The sequence below is a fragment of the Loxodonta africana genome, chromosome 3 (assembly GCF_030014295.1).
Source record: "Loxodonta africana isolate mLoxAfr1 chromosome 3, mLoxAfr1.hap2, whole genome shotgun sequence".
NCBI lineage: Eukaryota > Metazoa > Chordata > Mammalia > Proboscidea > Elephantidae > Loxodonta > Loxodonta africana.
In genome coordinates, this window is record NC_087344.1 from 199,028,228 (window position 1) to 199,052,231 (window position 24,004).

Here is a 24,004-nt window from a genome sequence, read left to right on the forward strand (position 1 = left end):
AAGACACTGAAAAAATTGACAAAAGCAAAACTAAATCCCCTAAACTCACTCAAAGTTGTGAGGTATAGGATAGGACTTAGATGCTTAGCTTTCATCTTTGGTGGCGTCTTTAGGTTGATATTGAATACATGGCCTAAACATGGCAGACACTCAATAAGTATTTATTAACTGAATGGAAGAGTCAATTTTTAATTTTTTTTTTAATAGAATGGATTTTAGGAATCTTATTGTTTGTAAGGAGCCCTGGTGCCCCCAGGGGTTAAGAGCTAATCAAAAGACTGGCAGTTTGAATCCACCAGCCACCTTGTCTTAGTTATCTAGGGCTGCTGTAACAGAAATACCAGGAGTGGATGGCTTTAACAAAGAGTAATATATCTTCTCAAAGTCTAGTAGGCTAGAAGTCCAAATTCAGGGCATCAGCCCCAGGGGAGGCTTTCTCTCTCTGTCAGCTCTGGAGGAAGATCCTTCTTGTCAATTTTCCCCTGGAATAGGAGCTTCTCTGCACAGGAGCCCCAGGTCCAAAAGATGCACTCTGCTCCTGGTGCTTCTTTCTTGGGGGTATGAGGTCACTACTCTTTACTTGCTTACTTTTCCTTTTATCTCTTGTAAGATAAAAAGTGGTGCAGGCCACACTTCAGGGAAACTCCCTGTACATTGGATCAGGGATGTGACCTTTGTAGGGGTGTTACAATCTCACCATAATCCTCTTTAATATAAAATTACAATCACAAAATGGAGGACAACCATACAATACTGAGAATCATGGCCTAACCAAGTTGACACATATTATTGGGGGACACAATTCGATCCGTGACATGCCTCTTGGAAATTCTATGGGGCAGTTCTACTCTGTCCTGTAGGGTCTCTATGAGTTGGAATCCACTCCAAGGCAGTGGGCTTGGTTTTTTTATTGTTTGTAAAGTAAACAAACAAAAAGACTAAATCAGATGAGAGAAATAACTTAGCTTCTCCAAAATGATGATTCGAGATCCAGGGACTGAATCTAAGGTCATAGAATTGAGCTGCTTGCAGGGGTACCTGGATTTCAGACCTTTCATTGGTGTGGGAGGAAAAGAGAATGGCTATAGTCACTGAAAATTGATCTAATGGGTTCAGTTAGTTCCTAACAGTGATGATAGTGGGTTAATACATTGTTGTCACCTGAAAATGGTCAATGGAGTACCTAAAAATGGAACACTTTATATCTCCCTCTCTGAGTTTTACTTGCCATACTATATTATGGTTGATACTTCTTGGGATAGGGATCTTCTCAATCGATCAAGAGCTCATGAGATATAAAAAGCATAGTGAAGAAACGAGCCTATCTTTAGGAAAAGTGTTTCATATAAAGAATGCTTAGGAGTCAAGAAAGATTCATGTGAGACTGTTATGTAGATATATATTTAATATATTGTATGTGATCATGGTTACAGATACATATTTGGTGCTTTACTTATCAAGAAGTATGATTCACATAGTACATAAAGTATTGGATACAAATCCAGAAGATAAATACAGTTCCTGAATGAAAAGCTTACGAGATAGTGCTGACAAATGAACTTCCAAACCTTTCATTTTTATTCCATTCTCTGGGCTGTATCACCTGAAGAAGAGTTGAGAATTATAATTCAGTTCTCCCATATCCTGGTAGTGTATGACAGAAGAAAAAACTTTTGGCAGAAGTTATCCAGATAACTTGTCTCCAAAGGCAAATTTTTCATCATTTCCCTTCATTTCGCCTATGCTCACGAAGTCTTAGCATCTACATTTTCCTAGATAGGAAGTTAAATGTTTTTAATCTATTCATTATCAAGTAATTGTGGTTATTCCCAACTCTTAAATATCTCCTCTTCTGGGGGAGAGGACAAAAGGAGTATGGGGCTGGGGTGAGAAGGAGGACTATATCAAGTGAGAGGACAAGTAACTTGCAAGAGACTGCACATATGTGTTGAGAAGTTGATTTGCAGTATCTCTACTAGAAAAAAAAAAAAGATGATTATTATTAAATGCTCCTAAAATTTTTGGCCTGCAACTTTATGCTATGACTTTCTGTTCAAAGCCACAAATGTCTCCACATTTGGAAGAGTTGATCTTTTCAGTTTCAGGATGGTTTACTGATGCTGGGGAGACTCTTTCTTTGGATATCTATTGCTCTGTTCTGCCACATCACCTATTTGAGTGAAAAGTGTGTTTGACTTAAGCAGCAGCAGCTAAATCATTAACTAAAGAGTCTTGGGCAAAGCAAGTGTCAAATGTACATTTTGCATAATACAATGGAAAGCCTAGAAAATCAGAGAAGTCTAATGACAATTCAGACAGAATATACTGAGATGCACCAAGATCTCAGTCCAGAACCTGCATAGAGCTGCCTGGCCCTTGGGTTTGGATGCTTGGATGTTGGAAAATGAGTTCTCCACTCTCTACTTTTTGGTACCTGCAAGCCAAACGGGGAAAGCAGATTCCCCATATTTGTTTTTTTTCTCTAGTCAATACTCTCTAGAGTGTTAAAGTGAAGTTTCTCATATAGCTTCATGATGAGTCAAAAAATTCTTTCCTGCAAATCTGGAAGATGAGAGCAAGAAGTAAATTGGATTTTCAATAACTTTGAGCTGCTCTTAAAAGTTTCTTTACCAATGGGTTTAATTAATGGGTTCTGAGCACTTAATTCACTCCCACATTCCTTCTCTCCTTCTTCCCCTTTCTTCTCTTGATTCCATTGTCTCCTAAACCTGCTAAATTCCTAGGAAACAAGGGAAAAATCACCAGAGTGAGTGATTTCAGGGATAAAAATCACTTCCATGAAATGTAATCAGCCTTTTAAATGATTCTCAAATTGTCAAATTTTTGAGGAAACTGATAATTCTGCAAAGTCCTGGCAAGTAACACCTATCAGTTTATTAACTGAATTGTTAATGATCAAGTATTTAATGAAATTTTTGGACACCTATTACTCTTTGGGAAATAATAGTGCCATCCTATCAAAATGGCGTGTACAGAGAACACATCGATCCAGTGAAATCCATTGCTTGGTAAAGGTTGAAAAATTCTTTCACCAAGTTCCTCTCTCTATCTGCTAAAGGCTGAAATCACTTAAAGCATAATTTATACAGCAGAGAATTGGAATCCAGAGATATAGGGCATGGGGCACAAAATATTTCTATACACTTGACTACTGATTTGAAGGCAAAATTACTGAAATGTCCCTGTAACTGATGTATTTCAGAATGTGTCTATCTGGAGAGAGAAAAGTGTGTGTGTGTGTGTGTGTGTAAGGGGCAGGCACAGGGTTGTCCACACCAACAAGCACTGCTTTAGCAGATAAACATAGAATATAGCCCCCTAACTTACTATAAAGTCAATAATATATCTCTTTGTCCTGGTCCAATTCAGCTCTTAGTATGACTCCAACTCAGATTAAGCAGACAGAGAAGTCTAGGTTGTGGGTCATTTCCTGGGCAAATCTTATGTTTCTCTCAAGAATGAGAAGCATCTACTCCTGCTCCCATTGACCACAATTTGGTTCCACCACCTCTCCATATCCCAACTCCACTTACAACTGTAGTTACATCTTCACAAGAAAGGAAAATGCAAGCACCGCAGGGCTCCTATTAAGCCTCATATTTTCCCAGACAATTCACTCTGGGGAAAGTAGGGAGGAGGGGGAGGAAGGCAAGAGAGTGATAAATAGACACTTCACATTTTTCTTTTTTTCTTTCCTGGAAAGATCATCGCAATTTTTCTAATTTCTCAGCATGAAAAGAATGTATTTTCTTTGTTACCATGGAAACTAACAGTCCCATGAGTTTCTTTTTTTCCTAATTTTTTTTTAAAGCTTTCAAATAAATTTTCTAAGGCAATTTTAATACTTAATGTTTGTTTCCTCATTTGGGACTGGAGTTTTTGTGTTTTTTAACTTTATCATTTCATATGTTAGAAGACTTTCAAATATACATGTGTATATATACGTACAGTTAATGTTCTTTGACTGGAAGGCATTCTTTTTGTAGCCTTCACAGCACTACCCTTTTGGTACCCTCTCTTGCCCTCCACCTCCTGAGTTCAGCTTATGAGAAGGTGAAGGCTCTTCTTATCTTCCACTGACAAATCAACCCACTTACACAGGTGTGCTCATGAGAACAGTCCACTCAAGTCCCCAAAGCATCAACCAGCTGGGTGAGATCTATAATATCAAGTTAACTCTCTGTGCATTTTAAAAAACTTGGATATTTCAAATCATATGTTTGAATTTTTCACTAAATTAGAATGTTTCTTAAAAATGTTTTGGCATTCAAGAAAACATAACTCATCTAACATTCCTGAGTTCTTAAAACTTCTGGCTGCATAGGAAAGTAAAGGGCTGGCAAATCTCTCCCGACTTGGGGCAGGGTAGATGGATACTGAGGATAGTGGTGTCAGGAAGTATGCTCTGGAATTTTTAATCTGAGTTGCTTGTCAATCCTACACAAACGTATGGGATGAGAGTCTCCTTCACGCTCGCGATATTGATCTGATTGATGAAGGGTTTCTTTGAGTGGGCAATATTGACAAATATGAATTAATTCACACCACGTTAGCAATTGTTGGCAGGAGAGCCAATCACTGCAACCCATTTACAGAACATGAAATGGCAAGTATTCAGGAAAGGCATATTGTCCTTTGAAATAACCAAAATAGGGAAAACTCAACAAACACCTTCAGTGTTTACTTAAAGAATACAGTGATATAGTTACCCATGTTCAATAACCTTAAGAAACTGCTGAATGAAAGAGCTCTAAATATGTGAAACTAGGAATGTGTGAATGAAACGGAAAACAAAGGGAGGATTATAAGACTAAAAAATGTACCCTTCTACTTAAGCATTTCAGAATTTTATTTACCCTTTTAAAAATAGTCTCTTACTTTTGAAGCAACTCAACATCCTCGTCTTGATTATCCCCCATACACGGTTTAGTTTTATTCTCTTTGTTACTAAATTATGCAAATCATTGACTCTTCAAATCTACTAAAGAGAAGGGGAAAAAAAAACTATAAAGGCTTATAATAATAAAATACAGAATTAAAAATTTAAACCTGCTAAAAAATACAATTGCCATATCAATTAGCTGCATATGAGGCATGTTAGGTGTATAAATGTGCCCTTTGACTATAAATACAATTCACTAATACTGGAAGCAAAATAGTGAGGGAAAATTGGGGTTGTTAAGAAACCACAATGTTTTACAAAATCCAGGGTACTTGGTAATTCCGTCTCACTCAGAAAGCTTCTGTATGTAGTCAAATTAATTTTTCAAAAGAATTTGGTATCCTGAAGATAGTAACTTTTTACTAAACAAATAGATGGCATCATAGGATAATCAGCCATTTTAGGCTTAGCATTATATTTTCCAATTTAGCATACAGCCTTCTCGACATCGAGGTGGGAACCCATTGCCATGGGCAGCAAGTGTTATTTTTTTTTTTTAATTGTGCTTTAAATGAAGATTTACAGAACTAGCTTCTTATTAAACAGTACACATATTGTTTTATGACATTGGTTAACAACCCACGACATGTAAACACTCTCCCTTCTCGATCTTAGGGTCCCTATTTCCAGCTTTCCTGTCCCCTCCTGCCTTCTAGTCCTTGCCCTTGGGCTGGTGTGCCCCTTTAGTCTCATTTCGTTTTACGGGTCTGTCTAATCTTTGGCTGAAGGGTGAACCTCAGGAGTGACTTCATTACGGAGCTAACAGTGTGTCTGGGGGCCACACCCTTGGGGTTTCTCCAGTCTTTGTCAGGCCAATTAAGTATGGTCTTTTTTTTGTGAGTTAGAATTTTGGTCTACATTTTTCTCCAGCTCTGTCCAGGACCCTCTATTGTGATCCTTGTCAGAGCAGTCACTGGTGGTAGCTGGGCACCATCTAGTTGTTCTGGACTCAGACTAGTGGAGGCCATGGTAGTTGTGGTCCATTATTCCTTGGACTAATTTTTCCCTTGTGTCTTTAGTTTTCTTCATTCTCTTTTGCTCCCAAAGAGGTGAGATCAGTGGAGTATCTTATAAGACCCCAGATGCTATTCACCAATGTAGAATGTAGAACATTTTCTTTATAAACTGTTATGCCAATTGAGCTACATGTTTCCCAAGACCGTGGTCCTCACAGCCCCCAGCCCAGCAATTCGGTCCCTCATGGAGTTTGGTTGTGTCTATGGAGCGTCCATGACCTTTGGGCAGCAAGAGTTTTATTTTATGTAATTGAAGTTAGAAATTTGGGACTTTTATACTCACAAGGATTCAAAATAATTTGAAAATGGAAACACGGGGCCTAGATCCTAGATGTAGATATATTTATAAAAGAGCCCATTGTTAAAATTAGGTCATTGATTTAACTGATTTAATTTGGTAAACTTGTGAGGGATAAGGGAGATACAATCAATATAAACTGTGTTCAGATTGATTTCGTATAAGCACAGCATATTTGTGGTCCTATCTCCTATTTATAACCTCTAGCTGACATGAAGTTACTCTGAGGGGAACATCAATACTTTAAATAATGTATTTTATTAAAAAGTCAAATCTTTTACCAACCAAGTCCAAAAAAAATTAGAGATGATTTCCATTTCCCCCATCAGAATTGAAGAAACAAGCTTCCTTAAAATTGGTCTTTCCACATCCATTTACTTTTTCCAGACCAAATTAGGTGGAGATCCATTACCCAAGCCAAATTGGCCCCTACTAAATAATATCATATTCTTGTCTTATATTTCCTTGATTTATGATTCTGAAAACAACAAGCCTGATTAAGAATGGAGCAGGAAGGCACTGGGGAAGGAAAGCATTCAGACAATAGGCAACCATTTAAAACAATGTGTACAAAATGAGTATGTAATGCTTCCTGGGATTTTCCCTGTTTGAGTATCTTTGAGCAAAGCTGTTATGGGAAGATATGGAGGTTACTTGAAAATGCAGGGTTACTATTGAAGAATAACACACAGGATAATTTTCAGAGCTTGACTAAATTGCTAATTGATCAACTCCTGATAAAACTCAGAGCGCACAAAGCGAGGCAGCGAATCCTTTTCCATTAGGGCATGGATTCTTTTCTGGGCCACGTCAAAGCTGCTCAGAGAAGGCTGCACCAGGTTCTTCAGCGTGATGTCCTTCGTGAAGTGGTCAATATTCACCTGTAGGTCAAGAGACAGGGTCACTGAGTCAGCCTGGGGTACAGGGCTTGCTGAGAGCGGGGAGGCATCAACATTTCTCACCATGAAACAAATGAGGGTGGTAGAGTCAAAAGGAGTAAGAAACATTTCTATTTTATAGGCAATGGGATAAGCAGCATTAGGGGTACTGATGCTCCAATATATGCATGACTCAGATTAAGATTCAATCAACGTTTAGATATATCAGACCCTTACTATCAGCTATTCCATTTGTACTTCATATAATCCTCACAACAACCCTACCATTCCTTTCTTTTACAGCATATATATATATATATATATGAAGAAAGGTTAAATGGTTTCTTCAGTATTACAAGGTTAATAACTTTATTTGAATCCAGAGAATTAGAATTTGAATCCAGAGTGTCCTGATGCTATAATCCACCCATCACAGCATTTGACTTCATGCCTAGTAGAGGGAGTGAAGAGAGAGAAGGAAATTGTGACTAGGGACCTGGAACTTTTGGATGGATGCAGAAGAGCAAGGACATAGGAAACAGTGGTTCTGACTGAATAATGATAAAAATGCCAGCTAATATTTATTGAGTTTAATATTTATTGGGTGCTTAGTCTTTTTTTTTTTTTTTTTAGTCTGTGCCAGGCACTGTGCTGAGTGCATAGATGAACTCTTTTACTCTTACAACTCTAAGAGGAAGATACTGTCATCCGTATTTTATAGTTGATGCCATGAAGGCAGAAGGTTCAGATCCTTGGCAATGTGGAGCCTAAGCTTTTAACCAGTAGACTGTACCATTGGAAGACGTTGTGACTTATTTGTCCTGAGGGCTGCTACATTGCACAATACTAGGGAATACCATTTTTAGAAGGGTCTGTGCAAATGGGGCCGCCGGAGCTGTGCAGGGTATAGCCTGCATGGGCTTGTCTGAGTATGATTTAAGAGGAAGCTTCATATATCACATCATATCTTTTAAAGACTCTTAAGGGGTCTGATTGTAAAAGACAAAGAAACAGAGCCCAAAGCCAGCCTAACAGTTCTAAAGTGTACACTGGAAAATGTTGCAGGTCTCTTCTGGGCTACTAGTGGTCCCTGGTACTGAGAAGAGCTATACAGGCTCAGAGAATTATGGAGCAGCTACAGGTCAGAATGAAGGACAAAGGCATCGCTGGGGAGTACCAGGCCACAACAGACTGCAGGAGGAAGCTATGCTTGAAAGTCCAGGATGAAGTGAGTTGAGGTAGGAAAGCATCTTCATAGGTGAAAGGGGCTGTCGTGCTTTATGCAGACCAGTAGAAGACCAAACTTCCACAACAGATAGCAGTCTGCGATGCAGCCCAATGCTTGCCTTCACATGTGAAGACTGAGGCCCCATGGGGTCAAGTGACATGCCCACAGGCAACTGTATATGGCAGCCATGAGCCTGTAACACAGATTTCTCAATTCTCAGCCTATTATTCTTCCCCTCACAGGAGAGCAATGCTTCTTCCTTCTCTTATATTAAATATATACTGAGCTAGGTAGGCAGCCTAACTTAAAATGGTTGAATTTCTAAAAATTATCAAAGTATCTCCTAAACTTACTTTTTAAAAAAAGAAGCAATACACTTAAAATCCTCTAATACACAGTGTCCATTAGCAAATGATAGCTATTTTCCTATTATTTTTATGTGGATAGGCCTTCTTCAGCTCCAGTGAATCTTTCTGGTATATATTTATCTGTTTACAAGGGCAGGAAAATACTACATTCACTCCTTACTTATCAACTATCTTGTTATCCAACATTTCACATTTATAGCAATAGTAAAAAAGCTACTATCTATTTTGCATGTTAATGACTTATGTTTGGCAGTAACGAATGCTGAGCTGTGAGGCACAGTTAAGTAATGTTGTAATTTGGTAGTAAAATAATGACCTAATCTGGCAGTTATATAATGATGTGATCGGTAGTTATATAATGATGTAGTCATCCTCCATTTTGCAATCTGTTGTAGTCATCCCCCATTTTCATGAAATACTGATCTTTGGAATCTAACTACATCAATAAGCGAAGAGTGGGTGTATTTTGTTATTTTTAAATATGGTCAAATGACAATTTGCAATGCACAAATTATTTATTGAAATAAACTTTGTCTGCAATTCTCACTACTGTATCTCTAGGTCATTTCCTGATATTAAAGAGCTAAGTGAATGTTCTGAGATGAAAAATATACGGTATTATTTGCTTGAGTAAATTTGTTATATAGGTCAATCTGCCAATTATCAAAATGAAATAGTAAATTTTTAGGTCAAAATACAAGACTTGAGAAATTAAGAAAAACAGTAGCTACAATTAATAAATATGCCATAGGTATACACACATACATGTGAGATGTTTATAGTTAAGGACACTGAACATTACAGAGCCTTAGATAGAGGCTTGCTCTAAATCATACATCTAGGAAGGTCTGGAGCTGGAATAATCACATCCGTTCATCTCATAAATATTTATTGGCTGCTTATTATGTGCCAGAAGTAGGATTCACATTCTCTCTAGTAGCCAGTGCAGGTTCATTAGTCTACATTACCCTGGGTTGTCTGCATTTGGGGCTGTTATGCATGTTATTGTACACCTACATGAGCAGAGATTATTTAGAATGGAGGCCAGCTCTATCTAAATTACAGCCCATATGTCCTTTTAATTGAGGGCCACCATTTGGTTATTCTAGCAACTCAGTCAGCCAGAGCTTTATTTTTCAACTTCATTTTTAATGTCTCATATTTTCATGATAACCCTTGATGTTTTAATAAAGAACATGGAAACAATGTTTGCCTAGAGCTCAGAGCAATGAACACCAGCACTTGCAGCTGTTTTAACAAATTCCAGGATTTTGTAAAAGGAATGAGGTTGGTAGGAAAGCTGGCTGGAAACAGGTAGTCCTGTTCAACAGGGGAAATTTGCATCTAATTTAACACTAAATTAATCTCCTTGTTAACATTCACAAGTAGAGATTCCATGCACACAGGAGGAAAGGATGGCCCAGCACAAATGGAATCTTAAGTATGGAAATGCAAACATAATGTGCATGGGGTGAGAGAATGAAGAGTGGAAGGGGAGACTGTCAAATTTATGTCAAAATTAATGCCCACAGTAAGACTAAACCTAGCTCCCTAATAGTACCCTTTCATATTCCCACCTTGGCCCACAGTCCTCTATACTCTCATGATCCTAACCTCTATCACCTGGGTCATGGAGGAAGCACATTTTTTTGTATTAAGATATATGATGTGTCCATCCACTCAAACATATTTACTTTTAAATAAAAAGCTCAGTGAAGAATAATTCATAACCAAAGGAAAAAATAGGAAATGGTGGAACTCTAGGAGCCTAGAGCATGTGTGAGGGAGAGGAGGTATTAGGAGTTTTCCCATCTCAAATTATCTTAAGTAGATTGCTGCCTATCCACAGGCCTTACATAGATCACCGCTGTGCTTGACTTCAAACCCTGATGAAATATCTTAATGTTCAGATTGGATTGAGGGAGGAGGGGCCAAGATGGTAGAGTAATGAGATGTTTCTAGTGGTCTCTCTTACAACAAAAGACCCCAAAAAACAAGTGAGTTGATTATATATGACAATCTAGGAGCCCTGAGCATCAAAGGCAAAGGTGAGGGATTGAACTGAGTCGTGGGGGAGGGAGAGACAGTTTGGAAGCAGCAAGGAGTTGCAGGACTTGACTGGGTGGGAACTGGCACCCTGCCCCTGCAGGCCAGATCAGCTGACAAGTGCAGTGAGGCAAGCAGGCGTTCAGGGAGCATTTTCCACATCAGGAGAGACTGAGCGGCAGAGAGTCTGCTCAACTCTTTAGAACCAGTGAGAAGTAGCCCTCAATAGGCAAAAGATAAGTACATGTGTCTAACTTACCATGTAGATAAAAAAACACCCCATTTGGGAAGAACTTCTCTCCCTTTTCCCTGCTCCCTCCCTGCTCTGCACCATGTCCCAGGCCAGCTTCAGTGATTGCCACTTCCCCTGGGCCAGAAGTAGGGCCCATCATATGCTCTGAGCCATTCTCCTGGCCTGGGAGAGGGAATGAACTAACAAACAGGAAAAAAAAAAATCTCTCAGCTCCCCTAAGCCAGGAACTCAGGGCGGATACAGCTCCTTTGCCTAGGCACAGGCATAAGGGGCCCACGGACTTTGAATTCCTTTCACCCCTGCATAGACCTGTGTAGGCCCATTTCAACAGCATAGACCCTCATTAGCACAGTACAACGGGGTATATACCTGAAGCCTAACTTCACTGTATCAGTTATATGGTGGAGTGGTAGGTTCATGACATTTGACATCCCTCTGCACATTAAGAAGGTTCCTTAACTACCCACATCAGAGGCCTGAGGACTGGTTGATCCACCCACACCACCTAGTCACCTGCAACAAGGGTCCAAGAATAAGTGGTGTCTCCCAGTCCTTTCCTTACAGCCAACAGCATTGGGTGCCCATAGTCTGGCTGCAAAACTCACCCACCTATGCTCTCTAGGGAACAGGGGCATCAGCCTCCTGCCTTGCTCAGTGCATGACCCCTACTGCAGCCAGATACCTGTGCCTACTCCAATCACCCCTGCCTGTCTAGGACTGTAGATAAGTACCTGCACCACACACTTGTGACCAACTATCTGTACACCTGAGCTGAATCCATACAGAAAAGTAAATGGACTCCCAGGCTCGCACACCTAGTAACAAATATAACCACCTGGTGACAGGATATTAGAGCTTCAAAGGCACCAATAGTCAAACTAGCTCACATGAGCAGCCTATTTCAGCATATCAAAACAAAATAAAACAAGAAGCTAAGACACAGTAAGCAAACATAAAATAAATAAATATAACTTATTGATGGCTTGAAGACAACAGTCCATATCAAATCACATAAAGAGGCAGACTATGATGGCTTCAGCAAGCTCCCAAAGCAAAGAATCAAGATCGCTTCCAGAGAAAGATAACTTCCTGGATTACCAGAGGTAGAACACAAAAGATTAACATACAGAAATCTTCAAGAGATCAGGAAGGAGATCAGGCAAAATACAGAATAAGCCAAAGAACACAGAGACAAAGCAATAGAGGAATTTAAGAAGATTATAGAAGAGCACAATCACAAATTTAATAGGCTGCAAGAATCCACAGAGAGTAAGCAGAAATCCAGAAGATTAACAATAAAATTTCAGAATTAGACAACTCAATCGAAAGTCATAGGAGCAGAATTGAGGCAGTGGAAGTCAGAATTAGTGAGACTGAAGATAAAGCACTTGACACCAACTTATTTGTGGAAAAATCAGGTAAAATAATTTTAAAAAATGAAGAAACCCTAAGAATTATGTGGGAGTCTATCAAGAGGAATACCTAGGAGTGATTGGAGTACCAGGACAGGAGAGGGTAACAGAAAATACAAAGAGAATTGTTGAAGATTTTTCAGCAGAAAACTTCCCTGATATGGTGAAAGATGAGAAGATACTATCCAAGATGCTCATTGACCCCTACGTAAGGTAGATTCCAAAAGAAAGTCACCAAGACATAATCGTATTTGCCAAAACCAAAGACAAAGAGAAAATTTTAAGAGTGGCTATGGATAAATGAAAAGTCACCTGCAAAGGAGAGTCAATAAGACTAAACTTGGACCACTCAGCAGAAACCATGAAGACAAGAAGGCAATGGAATACATATATAAAACCTTGAAGGGAAAAAAATTGCCAGCCAAGAATTATGTATCCAGCAAAACTATCTCTCAAATTTGATGGTGATATTAGGGCATTTCCAGATAAACAGAAGTTTAAGAAATTTGCAAAAACCAAACCAAAATTACAAGAAATACTAAAGGAAGTCCTCTGGTTAGAAAATCAATAACATCAGGTAACAGCCCAAGGCTAGAACACAGGACAGAGCAACCAGGTATCAACCAGATAGGGAAGTCACAAAAATAAATCAAAGCTAAAACACTAAAAATAGGGAAACAAAGACATTAATATGTAAAAGATGACAGCATTAAAACAAAAAAGAGGAACTAAAAAATGTAGTCATAGATCTTTCACATGGAGAGGAAGTCAAGGAGACATAAAGAAATAAAAGATTGGTTTACTTTTAGAAAAATAGGGGTAAATATTAAGGTAACCACAAAGGAAACTAACAATCCTACACATCAAAATAAGAAAGAAGAAAAACATAAAGACACAGCAAATACAAAATCAAAAACAATGAAAAAGATGAAAAGAAAACACATACAGATTGGATTGAAGGGTACAATGCGGAATTAGAGTGGTCTGGCCAAATCACGATGGTCTTGCTGTGGTCAAACTGAATTCCACAGGATTTTTAAGTAGGCTTCATAAATAGCAAAGAAAAGAGCAGATATGTTAATAATTCTTTGAAATCAATACACATCTTGTCTATAGCGCTCAATTAATGGCCTACTGACTTTCAACATTTCTAGCACCGTTGCCTTGTAATATTTTGATTTTAATGAGTAGATGACCTTTGGTCCCAATTAGAGTATAAAATAGTGAATGACAAAGGCATAATAGGGTGGGGAGAGGATGATGGAGGAAGGTAGAAGTGAAAATGAGAGAAGATTGAAGGAAAGAAAATGAAAGGGAAGGAAAGAGAAAGAGGGAGAGGAAAGGCAAGTAGTACAAACACATCTGGCATTATTTCATACACAGAGATATATGTTTTCACATGTACTGTGTGATTTCATCCTCATAATACTATGCTCATCAAATACTTTATCAAAACAGTAAAAGGACAACCTACAGAGTGGGGAAAAAATCTTTCAGAGTGACATATCTGATAAAAGTCTAATCTCTAAATATACAGAAAATTTTGCACCTCAAAAAAAAAAATACAAACAAATTAAAAAATGGGCAAAGGATATGAAAAGAATCTTCACTAAAGAGGACATTCAAGTGGCCAACAAACACATGAAAAGATGCTGGTGATCATTAGCCATTACAGAGTTGCAAATCAAAACTACAATATCATCTCACTGCTGCAAAAATGGCGCTGACTAAAAACAACAATAAATGCCGATGGACAAGGTTGTGGGGAGACTGCAACCCTTATAAACTGCTGGAGGGATTGCAAAATGTTACATACAACCACTATGGAAAATGGCATGGAACTTCCTTAAAAAGCTAGAAATAGAAATATCTTGTTCTTGTTTATTGTTACGTGCATTCGAGTTGGTTCTGACTCACAGCGACCCTATATACAACAGAAGGAAGCACTGCCCGGTCCCGCGCCACCCTCACTATCATTATGTTTGAGCCCATTGTTGCAGCCACTGTGTCAATCCATATCCTGGAAGGTCTTCTTTTTAGCAAGCATGATGTCCTTATCAAGGAACTGGTCCCTCCTGATAACCTGCCCAAAGTATGTGAGATGAGGTTTTGCCATCCTTGTTTCTAAGAAGCATCCTGGCTGTACTTCTTCCAAGACAGATTTGTTCGTTCTTCTGGAGGATCATGGTATGTATATTCAGTATTCTTCACCAACACCATAATTAAAAAGTGTCAGTTCTTCTTCGGTCTTATTCACTGTCCAGTTTTCACATCCATATGAGGTGATTGAAAATCCCATGGCTTTGGTCAGGTGCCCTTAGTCCTCAAAGTGACAGCTTTGCTTTTTAACACCTTAAAGAAGTCTGTTGCAGCAGATTTGCCCAATACAATACATCATTTGATTTCCTGACTTCTGCTTCCATGGACATTGATTATTGATCCAGGTAAAATGAAATCCTTGGCAACTTCAGTATTTTCTCTGTTTATCATGATGTTGCTCATTGGTCCAGTCGTGAGGATTGTTTTCATTATGTTGAGGTGTAATCCATACTAAAGGCTGTAGCCTTTGATCTTCATTAGTAAGTGCTTCAAGTCTTCTTCATTTCCAGCAAGCAAGGTTGTGTCATCTGCATATTTCAGGTTGTTTATGAGACTTCCTCCAATCCTGATGCCACATTCTTCTTCATATAGTCCAGTTCCTCAGATTATTTGCTCAGCATACAGATTGAATAGGTATAGTGAAAGGATACAACCCTGACACACACCATTCCTGATTTTAAGCCACGCAGTATTCCCTTGTTCTGTTTGAACTACAACCTATTGTATAGATTCCTCATGAGCACAATTAGGTGTTCTAGAATTCCCATTCTTCAGAATGTTATCCAAAATTCATTACAATCCACATAGTCGAATCCCTTTGTATAGTCAAAAAAAAAAAAAAAAAAACACAGGTAAACGTCTTTCTGATATCCTCTGATATCAGCAATGATATTCGTCATTCCATGTCCTCTTATGAATCCAGCTTGAACTTCTAGCAGCTCTCTGTCAATGTACTGCTGCAATTCCTTTTGAATGAACTTCAGCAAAATTTTACTTGTGTGTGATATTAATGATATTGTTTAATAATTCTGCATTTTGTTGGATCACCTTTCCTTGGATCTCTTCCAGTTGGCCAGGGAGCTATCTTCCAAATTTTTTGGCAAGACAAGTGAGCTATATGAAACTAGTCAATTGCAAAAGGACAAATATTATATGAGACCACTATTATAAGAAGTCTAGATAAGGTTTTAAACACAGAAGAAAATATTCTTTGATGATTATGAGGGTGGGGAGGGAGGGAGAGGGATATTCACTAACTAGATTGTAGACCAAAATTTTTTTAGGTGAAGGGAAGGGCAACACACAACACAGAAGAAGTCAGTACAACTGGACTAAACCAAAAGCAAAGATGTTTCCTGAATATAGCCAAAGGCTTCGTAGGCCACAGTAGCAGGGGCAGGGGTCTGGGGGCCATGGTTTCAGGGAACATCTAGGTCAATTGGCATAACGAAATGTATTAAGAAAACATTCTGCATTCCACTTTGGTGAGAGGCGTCTGGGGTCTTAAACGCTAGCAAGCGGCCATCTAAGATGCATCAATTGGTCTCAACCCACATGGAGCAAAGAACGAAAAACACCAAAGACACGAGGTAAATATGAGCCCAAGAGTTAGAAAGGGCCACATAAACCAGAGACTCCATCAGCCTGAGACCAGAAGAACTAGATGGTGCCCAGCTGTCACCAATCACTGCCCTGAGAGGGAATACAACAGAGAATCCCTGATGGAGCAGAATAGTGGGCTACAGATCTCAAATTCTCGTTAAAAAGACCAGGCTTAATGGTCTGACTGAGACCTGAGGGAGCCTGGTGGTCATGGTCCCCAGAACCTTTGATAGCCCAAGATTGGAACCATTCCCAAAACCAACTCTACAGACAGGGATTGGCCTGGACTATAAGATAGACAATGATGCTAGTGAGGAGTGAACTTCATGGCTCAAGTAGACACAGGAGACTATGTGGGCTACTCCTGTCTGGTGGCGAGATGAGAAGGAAGAGGGGGACAGGAGCTGGTTGAATGGACGTGGGGAATACAGGATGGAGAGGGGGAATGTGCTGTCTCTTTAAGGGGAGAGCAGCCGGAAGTATACGGTGGGGTGTGCATGACTTTTTGTATGAGACTTACTTGATTTGTAAACTTTCACCTAAAGCACAATTGAAAAAAAAAAAAAAGATAGGTGAGCACCTCTGTCACTGCATCTGTTTGTTGAAACATCTCAAATGGTACTCTGTAAATTCCTGGAAGCTTGTTTTTTGCTAATGCCTTCAGTGAAGCTTGGACCTCGTCCTTCAGTACCATCAGTTCTTTATCATATGCCACCTCCCAAAATGGCTGAATGTCAACCAATTCTTTTTGATACAGTGACTCTGTCTATTCCATATTCTTTGATGCTTCCTGGATTCAATATTTTCCCCGTAGAATCCTTTGATATCGCAACTTAAGGCTTGAATTTTTCTTTAGTTCTTTCAGCTTGAGAAACGCTGAGTGTGTTCTTCCCTTTTGGTTTTCTAACTCCAGGTCTTTGCACATTTCATTATAATAATTTACTTTGTCTCAGAGCTGCCTTGTGTAATCTTCTGTTCAGGTCTTTTACTTCATCATTTCTTCCGTTTGCCATAGCTCTTAAAGTTCAAGAGCAAGTTTCAGAGTCTCTTATGACATTCATTTTGGTCTTTTCTTTCTTTCCTTCCTTTTTAATAACCTCTTGCTTTCTTCATGTATGATGTCCTTGATGTCTTTCCACAACTCGTCTGATCTTTGGTTGTTAGTGTTCAATGCATCAAATCTGTTGTTGAGGTGGTCTCTAAATTCAGGTAGGATATATCCAAGATCATATTTTGGCACTTGTGGACTTGCTGTCATATTCTTCAGCTCCAACTTGAACTTGTATATGAGCAATTGATGGTCTGTTCTACAGTCAGCTCCTGGCCTTGTTCAGACTGATGATATTGAGCTTCTCCATCATCTTCCAGATGTAGTTGATTTGATGCCTGTGTATTCTGCGTGGCGAGGTCCACTTGTATAATCACCATTTAAGTTGTTAAAAAAAAAAAAGGTATTTGTAATGAAGTCATTCCTCTTGCAAAATTCTGTCATGAAATCTCTGATATCATTTCTATCACCAAGGCCATATTTTCCAACCACTGATCGTTCTTTGTTTCCAACTTTCACATTTCAATCACCAGTAATTATCACTGCATCTTGATTGCATATTTCATCAATTTCTAGCTGCAGAATATGTTAAAGGTCTTCAATCTCCTCATCTTTTGCTTTGTGGTTGGTGGGTAAGTTAGAATAATAGTCTTTTTTTAACTGATCTTCTTTGTATGTGTATGGATATTATCCTATCACTGACAGCATGATACTTCAGGATAGATCTTGAAACGTTCTTTTTGATGATGAATATGATGCCATTTCTCTTCAATTTGTCATTCCCAGCATAGCAGACCATATGATTGTCCAATTCAAAATGGCCAATGTCAGTCCATTTCAATTCACAATTGCCTAAGATATCAATTTTTATGTGTTCCATTTCATTTTTGACCACTTTCAATTTTCCTAGGTTCATACTTTGTACACTCTATGTTCTGATTATTAATGGATGTTTGCAGCTGTTTCTTCTCATTTTGAGTCATGCCACATCAGCAAATGAAGGTCGTGATAGCTTAACCTCACCCACATCATTAAGGTTGACACTACTTTGAAGAGGCAGCCCTTCCCCAGTTTTATTTGGAGTGCCTTCCAACCTGAGGGGCTCATCTTCCAGCACTATATCAGACAGTGTTCTGCTCGTATTCATAAGGTCTTCACTGGCTAATTTTTTCAGAAGTAGACTGCCAGGTGCTTCTTTCTAGTCTGTCTTAGTCTGGAAGCTCCACTAAAACCTGTCCACCATGGGTGACCCTACTGGTATTTGAAATACTGGTGGCATAGCTTCTAGCATCACAGCAGCATGTATTGTACAACAAACTAACAGACAAGTGTGGGGATACTTTATGATCCAGTAATCCTACTCCAAGGTATATAACCTAGAGATCTAATTGTAGTGACACAAGTAGACCTATGGATACCTTTGCAGCATTATTCACAATAGAAAAAAGATGGGAACCACTTAAGTGTCCATTGTGGAAGAATGGATAAACAAAATGTGAAACATATATACAGTGGAATACTACACAGCTATAATGAATAATGATGAGTTCTCAAAATATTTTATAAAGTTGAAGAATTTGGAGGACATTATGCTAAGTGAAATAAGTCAATCACGAGAGGACAAATATTGTATGATCACAATCTTATAAAAAGACAAGTAGAGGTATGCATACAGAAATCAGTGTTCATTGGTGCTTATCAGGGGAGTCGGTTTCTAGACAGCAGACCCTTGTTATTTTGGGGGACGGGAAAGGCAATCTCAAATGTTGCTAAAGTGTATATAGTTTGACCAGGGTAAATGATGACACTTGTGTATCAAGAATAAGAGATATATTTGATAAACGCGATAACATATAAATGTTGCAACAACAGCAATAACAACCAAAATTATCAGTGTGGTTACATAGGTAGATATGTATGCATATATGTGCATAGGAAGGTATATGTGTGTATACATGGGTGCACGTATAGTCGTATCTGTAGGCATATGTATATACACATATGTGTGTGCTGTACATACATAGCCCATTGCCATTGAGTTGGCTCCAACTCATAGCACCCTATAGGACAGAGTAGAACTGCCCCATAGGTTTTTCAAAGAGCAGCTGATGGATTCGAACTGCCAATCTTTTGGTTAGCAGCCAAGCTCTTACACACTGCACCACCAGGGCTCCATATATACACACGTATATGTAATAAGGCATATAGGAGTCACAGTTACAGATTCTTTCTAGACATAAGCACTCACTTTGCTGGATTGGTTTACTCGATTTGAAGGTTTAGGACAATAGTCTCATGGGACAACTTGGTCAATTGGTATAACGTAGTTCATAAACTTTATGTTCTACACCCTAGTTTGGAGAGGAGAATCTGGAGTCTTAGAAGCTTGAAAGCAGCCATCTAAGATATAACTATTGGTCTCTATTCATCTGGAGCAAAAGAGAAAGAAGGAAACCAAAGACTCAAAACATAAAGTAGTCTACAGGACTAATAGCTTACATGAACCACAGCCTCATTTATCCTGAGACCTGAAGAACTAGATGGTGCCTGTCTACCTCTACTGACTGTTCTGACCAGGGATAAAACAGAAATTCCTGGATGGAATGGGAAAAAAATGTAGATCAAAATTCACATTGCTAAAAAACGGCCAGACTTACTGGACCAATAGAGATTGGAGGAAACCTCAAGACTAGTGCCCTGAGATACCCTTCAAAGTTTGTACTGAAACATAGAGGTCACCTTTCAGTTAAGTAACAGATTGGCTCATAAAATAAACTATATCCCCCATGAGTACTGTGCTTCTTTAAAATATAATCTACATGAGACCAAACAGTCAACATTTACCCTAAAGCAAAGATGAGAATGTAAGGGAGGGGGCAAGGAAGCTAGATTAATGGAAACGGAACAACCAGAACAGAAATAGAGTCATGCGTCACATAACGTCTGTTCAGGTAACATCTGACCACATATAGTTTGATGATCCATTTTTTTTTTTAAGGGAAATCAGCTTCCCTTTTGGCCATTATTTCCCCCTAATGGTTTTAAAGGCTCCAAATCTAGACTCTTGCAGCAGTGGACCATGGGTGGAATACAGACAAAGAGGCAGAGGACATGGCTCTGGACGCAGGCTCTTGGGCTTTGTCCAGGGGGGAAGGCAGGCAGCCAGACAGCAGTGGCATAGGAGCTGCAGGACTGGGGCTGTTCCTGCTCCTCAGCAGGGGGTGGGGGTGGGGAAGGTGGGGGCGCTTTGCTCCCTCCTCGCTTGCTTCATCTCAGTCCACTCCCTCTGAGTCACTGTTGTGGCAGCAGCCATAACAACGACGACCAAAAGCAGGCCCCCATTAGGTTTCAATATAATAGACTTTATGGGGGTTGATTCGTAACTACAGGTTGTATGTAAGTAGTCATTCGTAACCCGGGGACTGCCTGTACATGATATGGTGTTCGCACAATGTCCAAATCACATAATGTCCTATTTCACAGAATGTATTGTGGACGTTAAGTAACGCATGACTGTAATAAAAATGTTAACCCACTGCTGTTGAGTCCATTCTGACTCATAGCTCATAGCGACCCCATAGGGTTTCTGGGGCTATAAATGCCACATCTTTCTCCCGTGGAGCTGCTGGTGGTTTCAAACTGCTGAACTTTCAGTTAGTAGTCAATTGCTTTAACCACTGCACCATGAAAAATGTAACCAACGTCAGTGAACACATCTATATCATACCCATTGCCATTGAGTCCATTCTAACTCATAGCAACCCTAGAGGACAGAGTAGAACTGCTCCATAGAGTATTCCAGGAGGGCAGGTGGAATTGAACTGCCAACCTTTTGGTTAACAGCTGAGCTCTTAACCACTGTGCCACCAGGGCTCCAAACAAATGTACAGAAATTGTTAAATGGAAACCTAATTTGCTGTGTAAACTTCACCAAAAACACAATAATAAAACATTATAATAAAAAAAAAGAAAGGGAGATTCAGTAGTTCATCCAAGATCACACAAGAGGTATTATTATCATTCGAGATTACTTACTACTCAAGTAAGGTTCATATAGCTGGAATCGGTCTCAATAGGATTCAAGTTTACATCTGCTTGACCATATTGCTCACCCTTGCCCTCAGTAGGTGCTTAATAAAGGTGACCTAACCTCTAGGCTCTAAACTCATAGGCCTATATCTCAGATGTACATCCTCTCCAGGTAGTTGTTGGCCTGACTCTCACTGCCCTTGCTCATCCACCTACGCCTCAGGACCAACCTCTTTAGGAGCTTCAGTTTGGATGAATTCTTCATAAATTTCTTTTGCCTTCTCAGCCATCTTCTCAGGGGACTTGATCTTCTTGTAATCCTCACAGGCAATCCAGAACTCAAGGTTTTCCTCACTGAACTCAGACTTCAGGAAATTTTTGAAGCTGGCAAGTCCATCTATCAAGAAACAAACAAAATCAATTGGGGAAAATGTATGTATGTATGTACATATTTATTTATCAAACACTGTATTGCATTATGGAGCCCTGATGGCTCAGTGATTAAGAGCTTAGCTGCTAACCAAAAGTTCAGCAGTTCAAATCCACTAGCCACTCCTTGGAAACCTTATGAGGGCAGTTCTACTCTATCCTTATAAAGGTCTCTGTAAGTCGGAATCAACTCAACAGCGATGGGTTTTTTGGTTTTTGGGTATTCCATTATGGAAAAGCCCATTTAAGCTTATTCACTATATATTTCAGTGGTTTGCGTAAGAATCTTGCAGATGTCAACTCTCTGAATCCACTTCATATATGTAAGAGGCAGACACTATAACCATCACAACTGAGGCCAGAGGGTAAGTGACTTATCTACTGTTAACCAGCTGGTAAGTGGCAGAGTCAGGATTCAAATTTAGGCCATCTGACTTGAGAGTCTCTGCACTTATCCATTATTCTAAACTATTTCTCAATAACTGAATGATTCAACTTCCTGGAGCAGGAACTGTCCAATAATGGCCGCCTGCTTTCTACCACACTTGGACTGAGAAAAATATAAGGTCAGAACAAATGTCATATCAGGGAGAGAATAGAAGAGGGTTTACCAATGGTACTCTATGCACAAGGTTTAGTTATTTCACATCTGCCTTTCTATATACCTTCACTGGGATGGAAGAGGGACAGGACAGAGATGTAGGGAGATGGGAGAGAACATGATGCTTGAGCCCTACGCCATCATGGGGAGTCACAGGGAACACGACATAGGAATTTACCACATTATCTTGTAAAAAAAATTGAGCGCATTGTATATTTGGGTGATAAATGTTAAACAAGATATGGCATCAAACAGTAACACTAATGCTATTCTGCACAGTAATCCATTCCCAAAGAGAAAAGAGTAAATTAAAACCTTGGTTTGGTTGTTTAAGTAATGTTAATATTGACCATGGTATAATATTGACCATGGTATTTTTTATATACACAGCTTATAATCTTATTTTATTCTTTTGGGTTTCTACAGATGATTTTTGAGCAAGTAGTATGTTCCAGGCACTATGGGGAGTAAAATACACATGGTTCCTGCCCTAACAAAGCTTATAGATTCTGGAGGAAGCAGAAAGAAAATAAAGATGTGAAAGATGCATTTACACAATGAAGGAAGCATACGAAAGATAGTGTCAGGAGGGTGCTAACTTCAGTTTAGGGTTAGAGAAGGCCTCCATGAAGAAGTGACATTCAACGTAGGCCTGAAGGATGAGTGGGAGGAGGCATCCAGTTATCAATGACACATTTGTTTTTGAAACATATTAAATCATTAGTTTGATTAACATAATCAATTATAAATTTAAATATTAAATGTAATATAACTGTGGTAATTCTGTTTTCAGTGTTCCATTGCTTGTGAACACTATAGAATAGACTTCAGCTTATAACTTAAAGTGTATATGTATCTATTACAAATACATATACACATATACATCTATATAAATATTACAAGATTCTTAGGACTTAACCTTTTGTTTTCTTTATCTTTCTTACCCTCCCAGCTCCAACATCCAAACGGTACGTGAGTAAAAGGCATTCTGAGGATTTAGGAAGGCATTGGAGAAGAATAATGAAAAAATCATTCTGAGCCTCTAATATTTACTTTCCTCCTCTTTAAGCTCCGACTTTATATATTCTAGAGATTTAGAGTTAGATTACCTATATATATAGATACATGAATTTTTAAGCCAAAGTTCTAACAAATGTGTATCTATTGGGAGAGAACCCATGTCCATATACTAACTAGGAGAAGTAAAGATTTCTGAAGGGAAAGAGAAAAATTCTGGTTTTCCACAGGCTGTGTCAAAATTACCAGCTGACCCTTAGGAATTTGTCACTTTGCCTCCCTGGGCAGAGGGCAGGACTGACTCTCACAGCACTTGAGTCCAGTTTTCTTCTAATTTGCCCCCTCCAAGAGACATTTCTGAAATCCATTAGTTCTGCTTAGGGGAACGTATTCGTGTTTCAAATTCATTTCCTTTGACCTAATTCCCGTCCATTTCCTTTCCCTTAAATATTTCTCCCCAGTTCTCTTTATAGACTCTAAATTTCCATTCGATGGGCTCACTCTTCACTGCCTAATAAGCTGATTTTACACACGAGCACACAATTTTCCTGATGATGGAACTGGAGATACAAGGTTGTCCTTTTTCCAATTTACCTTATATACATTTTTACTGTCGCCATGCCCTTCACGGTCTCCTCAACCCCATTCAATGATGCTAAAGAAACCAAATGGTTCGTGTGATCATTACCATGGTTTAGAGCCACGAGAGAATTCAG

The 24,004-nt window shown here is 39.1% G+C and overlaps 1 protein-coding gene across 1 annotated transcript in view; it reads right to left on the bottom strand.

Annotated features, from left to right (window-relative positions):
• Positions 1–1,384: 1,384 nt before the first annotated feature.
• Positions 1,385–24,004, bottom strand: part of RGS5 (regulator of G protein signaling 5) — an 87,868-nt gene continuing 65,248 nt past the window's right edge. Inside the window, exons 4-5 of the mRNA XM_003415209.3 lie at positions 21,472–21,638; positions 1,385–7,158 (exon numbers count right to left, since the gene is read on the bottom strand). Coding sequence (XP_003415257.1) covers positions 6,997–7,158; positions 21,472–21,638 — 329 coding nt within the window. The 3' untranslated portion in view covers positions 1,385–6,996. The remainder of the gene's footprint in view (positions 7,159–21,471; positions 21,639–24,004) is intronic.